This window comes from Synchiropus splendidus, chromosome 1, assembly GCF_027744825.2.
Source record: "Synchiropus splendidus isolate RoL2022-P1 chromosome 1, RoL_Sspl_1.0, whole genome shotgun sequence".
NCBI lineage: Eukaryota > Metazoa > Chordata > Actinopteri > Syngnathiformes > Callionymidae > Synchiropus > Synchiropus splendidus.
In genome coordinates, this window is record NC_071334.1 from 21,774,688 (window position 1) to 21,789,983 (window position 15,296).

The 15,296-nt window shown below is 39.7% G+C and overlaps 1 protein-coding gene across 1 annotated transcript in view; it reads right to left on the minus strand.

Moving 5' to 3' along the window:
* The window catches only part of arhgap39 (Rho GTPase activating protein 39), a 48,283-nt gene that overhangs the window by 12,300 nt on the left and 20,687 nt on the right, over positions 1–15,296 (minus strand). Inside the window, exon 2 of the mRNA XM_053849658.1 lies at positions 3,218–3,631. Coding sequence (XP_053705633.1) covers positions 3,218–3,631 — 414 coding nt within the window. The remainder of the gene's footprint in view (positions 1–3,217; positions 3,632–15,296) is intronic.

Here is a 15,296-nt window from a genome sequence, read left to right on the forward strand (position 1 = left end):
TACTTGCTTACTGGTCTTCCCAAATACAAAAAAGGTCACTTCTAATGATATTATATTTTGAGTTTTGTGTTCATGAAGGTAACGTGTATTTTGTCTCACACTCAAATATAAATGCTTCTGGGTTATGAAAAAAGCCAAACATGGTCCAAACCCATTACTGTTTGAAGAGTATGATTCATATAAAAAAAAAAAACACTAATTGACACTCAAAAAGGAAACTCAAATTTTGTTTCAGTGCCTGAGCCTGAAAATGCATTTTAATGTTGAAGCCAATTCAAGTACAAGGACTCCAAACCAACACAAACAGTCTATTTTGGTAAAGCTGGCTTCAGTTAAAGTGACGCTTTGTTCCAGCAGCCGTCGCAGCTTGAAAGTGATGTGTATTCTTAGGAACACGGTTGCTTCATTGCTTCATTACACTTTAAAAGTTGCAGTCTCTCTACTTTTTGCTCATATGCCTAGTCAAGGCACGATTCCAGGATGTGCTATGGACTTCCCTAATGAGTGGCGTTCACACAGCTGCAGATGGCTTCATGTCACTAAGGAGGCTGCTAATTTATCCTCATTCATCCATCCATCCGAGAGATTCCATTTCTGAAAGTCTTTTCTTGTCAGTCAAACCAAAAGGCGTTGGATTTCCAGTTTCATTTCTAAGATGAGAAAAGTGTTGCTCTAACAAAATTCAAAGAAAATAAAACCCAAATTGTTTGAATGAACACAGTGAAGTGTATTGAGCCACACCTAAACACTTGGCAAGGCAGTGTCTTGAAGCCAAGTGATGACAGTGCAGTTCATGACTTGGACATAACCTTTCATTTACTTTCTGTAATGTTTTGGTTGGAACCACAGTAATACTGACTGTGATTAGTAAAGTACATTATGCAAGAAATAATTCTGATACAAAATATTAATAAACCAATGGATATGAATATCTTTATTTGTTGAAATGCAGTTTTACTAGAGAAGTTTTGCTTCCTAACAGTTGCAAAAAACGCCAAGTAAAAATAGAGCTGTTTCTGTCACTCCGACAAATGCACTGAAACGGTTACCTGCTACACGCTCCATCCACACTGACATAGTCATAAGATGTATGGATTTTAATTACCATAATTTACAGACTCTAAGCTGCCACTTTTTGACATGCTCTGATCTTTGCGGTTTAAACAGCGACACAGCTAATGTATGGATTTTCACGAGCTTCATGCCGCCAAGCCACCGTCACTACAGCCTGTATCAGCGGCAGGGCTCCAAGAACAGCAGTGAAGTGACCGGTAATACACTACGCTACAATGTAAATAAAACGGCTGTAATTTTAGTGGTCACTCGCAACAAGTCCAATTACAAGCTTGATACACATTTAGAACATCACAGATTTGTTTTGTCATTCATCTGTTAAAAGAAATCACTGACCCTTCTACAGCATAGACAGCCGGTGCACCTGCAGTCTATAAGCTGGTACGACGTTGCATGTTCAACAATCATATACTGACCTCTAAGATGACAGAGTAGCAACTTTGTTAAATTACTTAAGAATAAATCAGGATTAGCTCAACAGTCTGCTACTTTTGGGAAGCAAAAAGTTACTGTTCTGCTGTACAGACAGAGACATGGAACTGTTTTCAAATGTATCCACTGTGGGAACAGGTATGGAAAAGTTGTGGATCCAGTGGCTGAACATCGGTTTCAACACTGAACTGCATTTCCACATGGGCAAGGGTCGTATTGAAGTTGAAAATGAGGGCTGATCCTTCACCGTAGACTGACTACTTTCATTCCCACACATTCAGTTCTTCCGTAGAAACTACACTAATAAGACACAATTCAATCACTCAGTTTTCATCCAAGAACCTCAAGATTGCTCTGTATGAGATCTGTTATGATGCAGTGCCGTCACACACAGAGGCTAAGGCCAGAGTGTGCTGTACGTGCTTCCTCTGCCTCATACACATGCAGTAGTGAACAGTACAAGTGCACTCACCTATGATTCACATGCTGCACATCGTGAAACAGCAACAGATGACTGTTTACAGCCAATTACTCTCTCGGGATAACTGCAGCTCATAGTGACAGCATGTGCTCTGACACAAATATGTCAGTCCAACATTACTGGTGTATCGACTCTGAGAAAATGTTCTGTTTGTAAAATCCTGCAATATGCAGGAGAGTGTTAACTGTTTTCAGGATCATTCAAAATTTAGACATGCAGAGGCTGTTGGTCTTGGTGAGCTGGTATGTGATTTACACAATTAAAAATATACAGCAAGAGCTATGTTTAATTACTGTGAGAAGCAAAGTATGAAAACACTAATGTTCTCTCCCAGTGAAATCCACAAATATGAACCTTTTTAATGAAATAGAGTGTAAATACAAAGTGTCTTTTTCAGAAACGTGCACAATTTTACTAAACAAAGTGATATATAACAATTTATATTTTTTAAAAATACAGGAAATTACCCCTGGTGTTTTTGAAGAAGTGCACGACAAGACACTGGTGTACAAAATCTCAGAGTGTCACATCTCCTGTAGATGCGCAGTCGATGCTCTAAAGTAATTGCTGGAGCAATACTGGGTGTCTGCGCTCCGTAGCGCTGGCAGAGGAATTTGTTTTCAACTTAAAAGATATGGCAGAACAGAACATCAGGGCGGTTTCTTCCTGCACCAAACATTACAAAAAGTGTGGGTGGCTTAATTCATCATAAGTGTCATATTACTTGGCTTATCAAGGTGACTTAAATACTGCTATATCGTTTTGAGTCCCCTCTTTCGACAACTTTTTTTCTCGCTTTCTTTAATCGGTCATTGTACCAGTAAGGCTAATACTGTCATCTGTAGCAGACACTGATTCAAAGTAGCGTCTGTTAACGTCTGCTCACTGGCCGTTTGACACGTGAGCTGTCCACATGCTCAAAACGTGACTAACGTGTCCCAAACATGATGTCATGGCCGAAGACGCAGCAGAAGAAAATATGAATATTTTGCTTTCAGAAAATAATAAAAAAAACAGTGTCTTGGTTAAGTAAATTTAATCTGATTAATGATGTCGTCCCCAAATGTCGACTACTTTATTTGCGACTGATTGTTTACGACTTTGTCCCTCGACAGCCAGCCCACTAGAACCCGTTTCAGCTGGCTGTATCCGAAGTACAGAGGTGCAGTCATTCCCAAATTCCCTTCAAATTGATAACAGTGAAACATTTCAGGTACTCGGGAGACTCACCTGTCTGCTTCCTCTTTACTGCTCTGCTTTTCTGACAATTCTTGGTCCAGAGAAGAGGATGTACTTCCCTCCCTGCTGACACCACTGTTTCTTCCAGGACTATTGTCAGCTGATGCTTTTCCTCCGCCGCTAGCAGGTCGAGGAATGGTGTTATCAGTGTGCTGCTTCAGTGTCTGCAACTTGGCCAAAGGGATGATATCACAGCCCTGAGGCCGATGCCACACGGTTCGCTGGGTGGAAGCATTGTAGTAGTAGAAGCGTGAAGTGTTGGGATCGAACAGCTCCCACCACTGGTTCTCTCCAGTCCTCTTGATTCGCACACCTTGTGGAGGGTCCCACACGCACTCACCTGTCAACAGGTTGGCATACATGCGCTCCCGAGTGCGCGGCTCGATAATCTCCACCCACTCCAACCTGCAGAGAGACAATGTGATCATCAATTATAAGCCCTTGAATGATAAGAACGTTCCCATCACCACCAATCGAGACTTTTAGGCTTGAAAACAAGACGGGTGAGGTCATTGAAAATGGGAAACTTCCTCTTAAATAAATGCTGGTAAATTGATCGAGAAGGGTCACACTTATCTCATGATGCATGATACATAGGTAGGTGGCAATGAAGTGACTCATGAGCTTTAACCAAGAATTTGTTAAACACCATACCAAAGGTTCCCACTATTGATGAGCACCGCTTTACCAGATAACCAAGATCAGGGAAAATCTTTTTACATCTGCTTTCCTCCAGCGTGTTCCTGTGTTGTCCATCATGCACAAAAAACAATTGCTGGAATCGGATCATGATTGAATCTGACTGACGTTACCCGTTTTCCAAAGGGTCCATCCATCAGTAGCTGGAACATGATTAGGGAAACAATGCCATTATATCAGAGACCCCATAACTACCGCGTAATGTGATTTATGCTTTTAATCCCACGCTGTGGATGTATGGAGGGGATGCATGACTCTACTCATGCACTCTGCTTCAACAGAAGACCAACAACTGCAGGATCAGCGTGGTGGTATGGAACATGCATTATTGATTCCAAATTGCAAGACTGTTTTGACTCTGACGTTTTCAAGAAGCTTCTTTTTTTTTCAGGACATACCATGTAATACTTTCGCTGACAAATAATTGCAATGTCTGGAGGCGTGACGTCAACAAGATTTACTCGCACAGTCTCTCAAAGCATCTTTGAATAATATACATGGCACAAAGATATGCAAAGATCTGACTGAAAATGTAGACACTATTTATATGCAAAATAGAGTCTTGAAATATGAGGACAACGCTTCATGGTTTTTGGACAATGTGTCAACATAATAAATGAGATCAGCACTAACAGTTTCACAGCCTTTTCTCAAAAGTGATATGTATCTATTAGGGATGCAAAAAAAACAAACGTGCCATGGAGTGTTATGAAGTCACACAAACAACATGCAGAGTAGCCTGAACAATTATTTTTGCTTCAAATCAACAACGCAATCTGTTTTCAATACAAATTTGCCAATGACCTTATGGTGATGAATGCAAAAAGAGCTTGGCAAGAATGGTAGAGAGGGATGTGAACTTTCCGACCCATGTGTCACGTTTCCTCTTCATTTGATCATTTATTTGTTGTGGCTCCCAGTGTCGTCCTGGCGACGTTTCAGCACAAAGTGTGATTCAAAGTCTGTATACAGCGTTGATTTTGTTGTTGTAGAGCGAGAACAGAAATGCAGTCTATCTACAGCATTCGGTTTACATTATTAGCCTGTTCACTGTGGCAAGGCAAACCTGTGCCAAAATTTGTTATGGGTTTATCTACTTAAATGCATTTTCAGAATACATGTTTTGTTTGAAGGACTAACACAAATGAAAAACATTGTTGTGATATTTATTTTGGAATGCAACGCTTTTTTTGAATGTCAAAAATCATCAAAATATTGACTTTGGTTGCAAGACCCATATTAATGTACTCTATACTACTTTTTACTATTTTTACTGAAAGTACAAAAAAAACTTCACCACATTATTCAATATTAGGCCAAAAAAAATGTAATTTTATTTGGCTTTGGCCACTGATTTCTTTCGGTACATCCCCAGTATCTACAGCCTGCGAGGACCATAAAGGCAAATAGTATCACCAGGTCCTTCACAATGTGATATTATCATAATATTTTGCTGATAATATCTCAATATCATCCACCAAACATCACAATATCTGCGTCTTTTAAGAAGTCCAGAATTTACTGACTGCAATGAAGCAGTCTCAGAGGACATGCAAAACATTCAATTTCAAAGTTCAAGTCGATTTCACATAAATGACAACCACAAAAAACAAAATATATACTTCACAGTGGCTGTTGTTTACACTCACAGACCACATTGCAACCAAGTCTACTTACAAGCAGTACAATTCACCTCCAAGATGAGAGGTGGCACCGTAAGATCTTCAATCCTTCTGGTTCACGTGAACTGTCAATAGAGTGAAAACAGCTATAATATATACTTCTTGGCAGTTCAACTTTTGACTGCGGTCACCACAGCTGAGATACCAGCAAGTGGGAGTTCTACAAGATCAGTACATTAACACGGCTGATACTAGGTTTCTGTATTCACCACAGACAAAGACCCACACAGGACCAACACAGCGTCTGTTCGCTAAGAATTCACCACACTATTCTTCTCCATGTTCTCCCCTCAGAGTACTCTTTTTCATCTAAAGCGTGCTTAAGAATTGCAGCTGGCTTTTTGCAAGCGAATGCTTTTAAAACAGGCGTTTATGTATTGTTTCAATATTGACACTCCTCTGAATCGAAAACGTATGGTCTGGCGAAATCTCGCGATGTATTGTGGTAGTGTAGTAGTCTATATTTTGGCACACCCATAGTAAACACGCTGGTCCACTACAATGGCACTCTAAGCAATGAAAAATTCAGCACACTCATGTTCATACTTCAAAATTAGACACATTTTCTGCGTCGTCGCACGACGGCAGTAGTGTTATCGTAACGACACCAACAACACAATCTAATGTCAGACTGAGTGCAATCAATGCGTCTTCTTCTTTGTAGTTTGTCGGGCATTACCACACCACCTGCAGGACATCATTGTGTACTACAACATTTCCAACACCCTCGGGCTGGACATCACTTTGACTAACTGATTTTTTGAGGAAACCCTGTATTGTGTCAGTCAATACCAGAGCGGTTCAATAAGGCGGTATGTTAAATTTTTATTTTGTCTTGCATAACTGAACTAAATATGGCATAAAATATGGTACAGTCAATCATTTCAGATTCAATATTTCAATGTAGCGCATCATCATCTTCTCTGAAATGTTTCCACAATGCAAAGCTATTAGGAACACAAATCCCTCATTTAAATACTGCTGCCTCAACACTTGTGCGAAACACATTTTAATAGCTCACCCACAAACTGCACATAAGGATTTTAATAACAGCCTCTAGTGTGGATTCAATAGAAAGTGTAGCTTTTTTTTCTTGGATTGAAAATATTCAAATATGAACTCACTCTGTTTACGGTAACAAATAGCCACTTCCCAAAATAATTAAGTGGATGTTATCAGTTTCCAATTTACTTCTGGACAATTTGCTTCCAAACATGAAACACACACATTCCCTGTACTCGAGACACATTGAATAACTGAAGCGAAAAGAGCAAACATGCTTTTGCTTGGTGATGGAAGCAATTGAAGATGAAAGTGCACTGGGGCTTATTAATGGACAACAATACTGCACAGAGGGCTACCAAGCACCACCACTTATTATGAATTATAAAATGGACGCCTACTCACATTGCTCTGCATGCTGCTTCTGCTTATGCCCCCACGCACACACACAGATTCTAATTTGTCCCCAGCTGTAATGCAGCTCATTGCAGAGGGAAATTATGCTTTATAATGTGACTCATCTTTTCTCCCACACCAAAACACAGACTTGTTCCACGGTCAACACACACAAACACAGTGTGTTACAGTCAACAGAGCATTGCCAGCAAATATCTTTCGTAGGATTTTGCTGTTGTTTGTCGGAATCTCTGGAGCTGCAGCAGAGGAACCAGAGGTCAGTCAATAACTCATGTGGAGGCAGAGCTGGAGGTGGATACCAGCATGTTACCTCACTGAGATAACACAAGTGGGCTCATTTTAGAAAGAGCTATATGTAGACAAAACATACTGTAACTAATCACTAATATTTCGCTGCTTATATAACCACCTTACCTTCACAGGCCATGTTCCGAAAATAGAGTCACAAACTCTGTGAGCAAACACCATTTTTAAATTGATCTTAATTTCAACTGATTGAAAGTGAAGGCATGACGCAGTCTGGCTGTAGGCAGAGGGCAGTAATCACAGCTGGGCTTAAGTAAAGAAGGATAAAAATGGGTATAAAAAAAACAGAAAATAACATCCATCCATTAAGTGACTGAGCTGTGAGCTAGCACTTAGACTATTGAGGCCTTTAAGATTAAAAAAGAAGTCAGACACGTAAATATGTATCTTCGCAACAAGCAAAAAGGCAACTCCTGGTCCAACTTTTAAATGTTTGACAATCTTTTTAAACATCATTTAAACATCTAAATAAATGCAAATGAATAAGCGTTATAAGTAATAAATCATTTTTGGCAGTAGATCATTTGAACCAAAATGTACTTTCCACATTACTTAACTGCTTTAATATTTGCTGCAGTCTTCTTACACTTTTGCAACGGTCAACTTGGTGACGTATTTGCTTGTGATTATCCACGCTGGTCTGATCTCTATTGACAGCACAGCTTAACTACTACATCCACTCCCATTTCTGTGGCTACAAGACAGAACCACCGACCACAGTCCTGACAGGTGATACACAAGAGTGGTATCTACTGTCGCTAGTCTGAGCATTACCCAGGGTGATGCTCGGATGCACGACCTGCATGGCGTATGGCACTGACAACAATGTCAAAATAAGTCCCAGGAGGCAGGAAAGTGTCCTTTTAGACTAGAGTTAACGTTGAGTTTGATTTTCAGTTCTCTCACTTTCACTCATAGCTGGTTCTCAGTATCATAAAAGTGGTGACAAAGTAGGTCTATTCAGAATAGTTGTACTTGTACTCTCGTTGTAATGCTGGTTCCTTTCCTGGCAGTGAAATCCAGAGAAATCCAGCTTACTGTGCCCTATAGAACTGTCAGAGAGAAAAGAGCTAGTGAGACGCACCCGTACAGCAGTCAAGAGATTGACAGCTCTGTGTCTTCACCTAGACAACTGCCGACAGCTTGAGCCATTACTGATCAGCTCATCTGGTCCCCATAGCTCTACTTGGTCAACAGCACTGCTTACAATGACTGCAAGGTGTAAGGCAAAATGGGCAATTCTCTGTTGACGGATTTCTCGTGTATTCAGACTTTTGCATCACTATGCAGCGTTCCCTGCCAAACTGAATCATCTCTACTCCCTTAAGCTACAGAGGCTTGTTATGCCCTGGGCAGCCTCAGATAAAGCCATCGGTGTGTGTGTGGTAAGAGAAAAAGAAAAATGGTGCATCAGCTGTCAGACTGAATGCTTTTCAAACGGAGCAGAACAGGCCAGTAAAATAGAGAGATCCAAAGTGGAGATAGAGGGATTAATTGGCCATAATTGGTGGATGTGTTGGTGTTCCAAATGACCCAGTTTAGCTGGCAACTCAGTACATAGGTATTGTTTAAGCATATTAGAGGATAGCTGATGTCAGCACAAATCTTAAAAACAGTGTGCGACCAGAGTGAACTTCAGATAAACAATCAAGATGAATTAAAGGTCAGAAACTTATGGGCATGTATGACATCATCATGATCGACCCAAGTGACAAATATATATATATATATATATTTATTTTATTTTTAAAATTTGTTTTATAAGATGCTATGCATATTTCACACAAAAGTATCACACCCAAATCAGGTTTCCAGATGTTTGTCTAATATTGCTGCAGCGCATCGTACGTTCTGCTGAGAAGGTGATCGGTTGCAGCCAGCCACCTCTTCAGGACCTGTATGTCTCCAGGACCCAGAGACGTGCAGGTTGGATCACAGCCGACCCTTCTCACCCTGGACATGGACTGTCTGTACCTCTTCCCTCTGGCAGGAGGCTACGGCCGATCCAGACCAGAACCTCCCGTCACAGGAACAGCTTCTTCCCTTCGTCAGACTGTTGAATTTCTGAACAGCCTTTGTTGTTTATTTTATTTTATTTTTTTATTTTCTGTCAGCACTTTATTCCAAAAACACTTTCCTAGTTTGTGGGATCCCCACTGACCATGGCAATAAATTTGATTCTGATTCTGATTCTCCCTGTGTTGTGTTTAAATTCAACGAATTAAAAGTATGTAAAGGAGAGAAAAAAAGTGATGCTGGGTGGAATCTGACACTTGATAGCAGCCACAAACTATTTTAAACAGGCACAAACGTCCATCTTACAATCTCAGCCAAAGAGGTCTCTGTCTGATAACACGACAACGGATGGACAGGTCTTAATTTAAATTTTAGGAAATATAGATATACACACTAATCAACGCTACTTCCCCTGGACTGTGTGTGTTGAGCAAGTAACCAGAAGTCCACAGCCACTTGCTTTCTGGTCAGCTCAAATGCAAAGAAAGTATCATTACGTTTTTTGTGTATTTATACTGTTGCTTACAAAGCTTTCCAGTGATATCAATAGTCAGGTCTATATCACATACCTGTTTGCGTTACTATAATCTGTTTGATGTAAACTGCAGGTTTCCCGTGGCATGGCATTTGGTGATTGTACAGTGCCAAGAATGGAGACCAACACATGATGATACACAGGCTGTAACAGGGAGTTCGACTGGCGAGTCACAGGTTTTGGAATGAATTTATATCAGGGTTAAGGACATCAGGACATTAAGGACAGTCAATTAATCAAACTCATTTTTAATTGGTAGAATTCCATTTGTCTCATTTGGGGTGTCAGTGCAGTCTAATGTGATAATGAAAATAACTTTTTTTGTCAGTTATTTTTTGAGTAACTGGGGAACGTCAACAGAAATAAGTCGGTGAAGAGCTGGATGCACCACCTACACCCCTTCTAGAATCTGTGGAGGGGAAAAAAAGGTCAGGCCTTTTCTCCCAGAATACACTTCATGGCAGCATCCCTCCGACACTGTTGCTGGGAGACTCTAACAACACTTTCAGAAGGTGAATGGGATTATGGAATGGGACAAGGACTCGGGCAGGACACAGTTGGTGCCGGAGTTCATCCTGCATCATATATGCTTGCTTCATCCCTAACAGCCTGACCAATGCAACTGGACCATTTACACTGTAGATCATGCACCTGTTCAATGTACCCGAAAGGGTTGCGGTGCATTACGCAGCAAATAAGAGTAAGAATTCAATTAGCTCTGATATTCATCTACATGTAGAACATCCCAACATAAGTGTTATCACAACTCCCACGCAGATAACAGCTCTGTCTCTCATCATCTTTGGTCTTCAAGCATTGATGTTTAATTTTAGAGTTGCTCCTTGATGTCTAATTTTAGCGAATTGTCAGGTTGTTGGGGACACAGGGTTCTGATATCAATGACATGCAGACAGAAAAGAAAACAGAGGGACGGCTATGTGATTGAGGCAATAATTTTTAGCTTGCCAGCTGGAAAAAGATGCCAATAATGCAATGAAGTAGAGTTCTATGGGCATGTTATTATGCATTCTCTGAAGCAAGATTTATACATGGACTGTACACAAAAATATCATGTAATGAGAGATTACATATTACAAGAATTGTATGCTTCACACACTCCTCACTATAACCAGCTTGAGAAAAATGACACGTCATGCTGACTCATTAATCTTTATTCCAGAAGCTCATGTTTGTGTGATGCAGAGGTGAAACCGATGAATATGAACATCACTGTAGCAGGTGATTGCTACAAAGAGTAAACAAAATATACAACTCAGGCGAGGACACAAATGGATGAAAACGGCACTCTTGCATGTGGGGAGCAGAGGCTGACCCTGCGTTGTCTGACAAACAAATGACTGAAATTGCTGACCTGGCGCACGTAGCTTCTGAAAGAAAGGAGTCATTTGGGGAGCATTTTGTGCCTTATGTGGAAACAACGCGAACATAGATGCCTTCGTGTATTCAACTGTTTCATCGTCCATAATTGCATTCGTTTTATTTACTTGTGAAATAAGTACAGACACTCTAAATCCTTCTATGCATCACTGAGAAACATCTATGATCCATAGAATAATAAACATATAGGCACTGGGATGCAAGTACACTGAACTACTGAATTAGTGCAAATGTAGTTTTTGCAGCATTGTTTACGGGAACGTTTCAAAGGTTTATCAACGTCTATTTTGTGAATATTTTACAGAGACTCCTTATTGTCAGTAGGTAAATGACATATGAATGAAGACAGTGTTTATTAATATAAACCATAAATTAATAAGAATAAATGAACTATGAATGCATTCAATGGTGGTACTGTATATAAAAAAACATATCTGGATCTTTTCATGTTTAATATGACCATGGCATGCACACAATAATTATTAAAATGTTTTGGCTAGTGGCAGCATAGTTCAAAAAGAAAATAGATTAATGAGGCAGTAATATGTGTGTAATTAGCATGATTACAACATACAGCAGTTTTAAGACTACAACACAATAGATTACGTGGTCTATTTTAATAATCCAGACTTGATAAGTGCAGCAAATGTATACATCATGCTATCATTTGAATCCATCCAGTGGTACAAGAAAATTCTACAACAATTAATAAAGCACAAGATAACTCACCATGAGATGGGAAGACCTGCCATTATCCAATATTTCATCATGCTCACTTTGATTGGAGCAATATATCAGCACAACAGACAAGCATATTAGTCGCCATTAGAGACAAGACAACTCTGCGGTGATCTGTCTGACTCGCCGGCTTGCTGTGCTCTATTAACTGATAGCGCTTACCTCTCTGTTCCCCACACACAAAGAGGACGAGTCTCACACGTCAGTTCCCTGATAAACAACAGCACTGCTGTGAAACAATAACCATTTATTATGCAAATGAGAGGAAATCATCAGCCACTTTCAACCTCTTCAGAGGGAAAGATAACAAAAACACGCCACAGGCCTGATCTAGTCTGTGTGCGTATTAGCGTGTGCATGTTTCATTAATATTCTTTCCCAAAGGCATGTAAGGGAAAGGAAGAATAGGGGATGACACACACGCACACACCTGTTTGTATCGCTTTCCTTGTGGGGAACTCTCATTGCCAAAATGCTAAATCCTATATATATATATATATATATATATATATACACACACACACGCAGACACATACACATCTCACCCATACATCCATATAAAAAGCTATTTAACTACATTTATAATGCATACTGCATGGAGCATCCAGTTACTTCAAGAGGGTATGGAGTTCAGTGCCCTGTTTATAGGCTTGCAGAGGGATCTTTCTGCTTGGTAGAGCACCACTGCTCTGTTTATGTAGGTGACAACCCGGGCAGGCACTGGCGTCCACATATGATGGATGAGAGACGTTGGGACTCGTGGTTCACTGATATCAGATATCAGAGTCACGTCTCCAGCATCGTAGTGCAAACCCTCTGGAGGTCCACTGGTTGACCTCCGGTGGATTCCAGCCTGTCTTCGCTGCTTTCAGGTTGCATTTGCACTTTTACTTGATATTGAATTGCACACCATGTCAGCAGTGCAGAAATGTGGAATCTCCAGCAGACAGTGAAAGAAGTAGCAGATACACCTCTTAAAATGCAACAGATCCAAAGTCACTAATACCATATGTGTTTTGTAAGTAGAGGATGGCATCGGTGTTGTACATTAACTCAATTGGCAGAAATGACAGTAGAAATTCACTCAATTCATAACTCAATAAAAAAGATAAAAGTTATTTAAAAAACAATTAGATTAGAGTAAAGAAAATCAAATGTAGAACATGCGTATTCTTGAGATCCTGCAATCTAAGTGCCCTTCCTTGTCTCAAGAGGATCACTGACAGGGCCAAAAGTAGGGCAGGGTGAACGCACTACCAACAAGACATTGAAGGAGCCGAACACTCATGTCAGACTGGTAGTAACGGAAAGTAAAATCTAATCACTGTTTTTTGGGGCTCTCTTGTTTTCTGACCAAAGCTGCAAGATTGGGATGATGTTATTAGCTACAGCTAACAGATAATGATTTAATGTAATGTACGCATCTGTGTACAGCAAGTTTCTGCTGGTTTTGGATTCAAATTCCAAGAACATGCACTCGCTGAACGCCCACTATTACCAGAAGCAGCAGGGTGTTTTTTTTTTTATTCTTTCACAGAGATTGAGGCAATAAGAGGAAATTCTAAAAGGCTGATTTGGATCTTGAAATTATGTCAGTAGGTTAAGACTCTCAGCTGATGTAAATATTTGGGACTCTCGTTTCAAATGGTTTTCTCACTGACCTAGAAATGGTGTTACTGTTGAATAAAAATAAGAGCAGAAGTACTGAGACAGCTTTGGACCATAAGCCACATTGCTTAAAATCTCCTATGAATAACCAGTATTATTTTATTGTCCTACAAATGTACGCATGAAAAAATAACTATTCACTGATGAACAGGAAACTAGGGACACAATTGAGTATTACACTGTGCAACTTGAACATGACAAGGAATTCAATGAACTCCAACGGCCTCTAGAAAGCAGATATCAGAATAAAAGCAATTGGAATTGTAGATATGCATCATGGATGTGTTCATCCAACAAATTTCTAAATTCTCAAAATGACTCTTTTTGCCATAGCTTGTTCAATCTTTCAGATAAGAACAAAGTCACAGATGGTAGATATTCTATTGACAAAAAATATATATATATATATTTGCCCATTAGTAACACGTTAGTTGTGCAGGACCTCACAAGGATGACAGCATAATAACACTAAATGGCATTTTAAAAGTGTTGAAATGAAGTAGTCTAGAAGCAAGAGAACATGCTTGGCCATAAGGTTCTCAACCTAGATTGTGACATGAAAAATAATCATGTGCTGGCGTAACTTAACGCCAAATAACTTTCATCTCTGTTGCAAATAAATCTCCAGATTCAGAAAATACAGTTTTTGCAGCATATAGTTAACTGCGGGAACATCAATAAAACATTAAACATTAATAAATAAGAAAAGAAAACATGAATTTCAACGCTTAGCCTTATTTCATGGCCATTACGGAGCCTTACAATGCTGATGTGAAATGAAATGGAAAATGCTAGGTCAGCTTTTGAGTTGCAAAAAAAATCCATGTTGGTGAGATGGATTCTGCCTGTTGATTTAAATAAGACATCAGCAAGCTCACTGCTTCATCAGCATACCAATATTCTAACATCATAAAGCTCAAAAACATGACTTTCAGAATAACCAACACTGAATAACAGAAATGAACTTGTGCTGAAAGAATGCTTAGCAACAATTTTATCGAAACTGATTTTCATCAAATGGTTTAAGAACGATTGTGAGTGTAATGCACAGTAACAAAGAGTCTGCAGGAACAATGTCTTATTTGACCTTGCAGTACTTTCAGTCATTTTAAGCGTTCACTTCTGAAGCAACATACAGCAGTGCAGAGCAACGTGATTCTAATAGAGATTCAAAAGTCTTCCTTCTAAAGCTGAGTGACCTCTGAAAGATGGAATATTCAGGGAGTGTGAGATATTACCACTTCAATCGTAGACAGATTTAGGCAGGACATTTCACCATCATTCACAGATGGGATTAAAGGACATTGTGAGAGTTCTTCTAGGATGTTATATGATAAAGATCGGTCAAATAGGTCAAAACTGTACATGGACAGGTCATGGACATTTTGTTTTTTTATTTTTTCCACTGAGAATTGCATCATCCAGCTGTCTCTCGGTTAAGTACGCGAAAAAAAAATACTGACACTATAGAAATGTACCAGTTGAAGTGACTTGGACATCTCATCTCACCTGGACACTCTGTTTACAGGTTTGTTACAGGAAATCTGATAGGGAAGAAACCTGTGACCAGTTGAGTAGATTGTATTGGCCCTATGACAGCGGAACACAG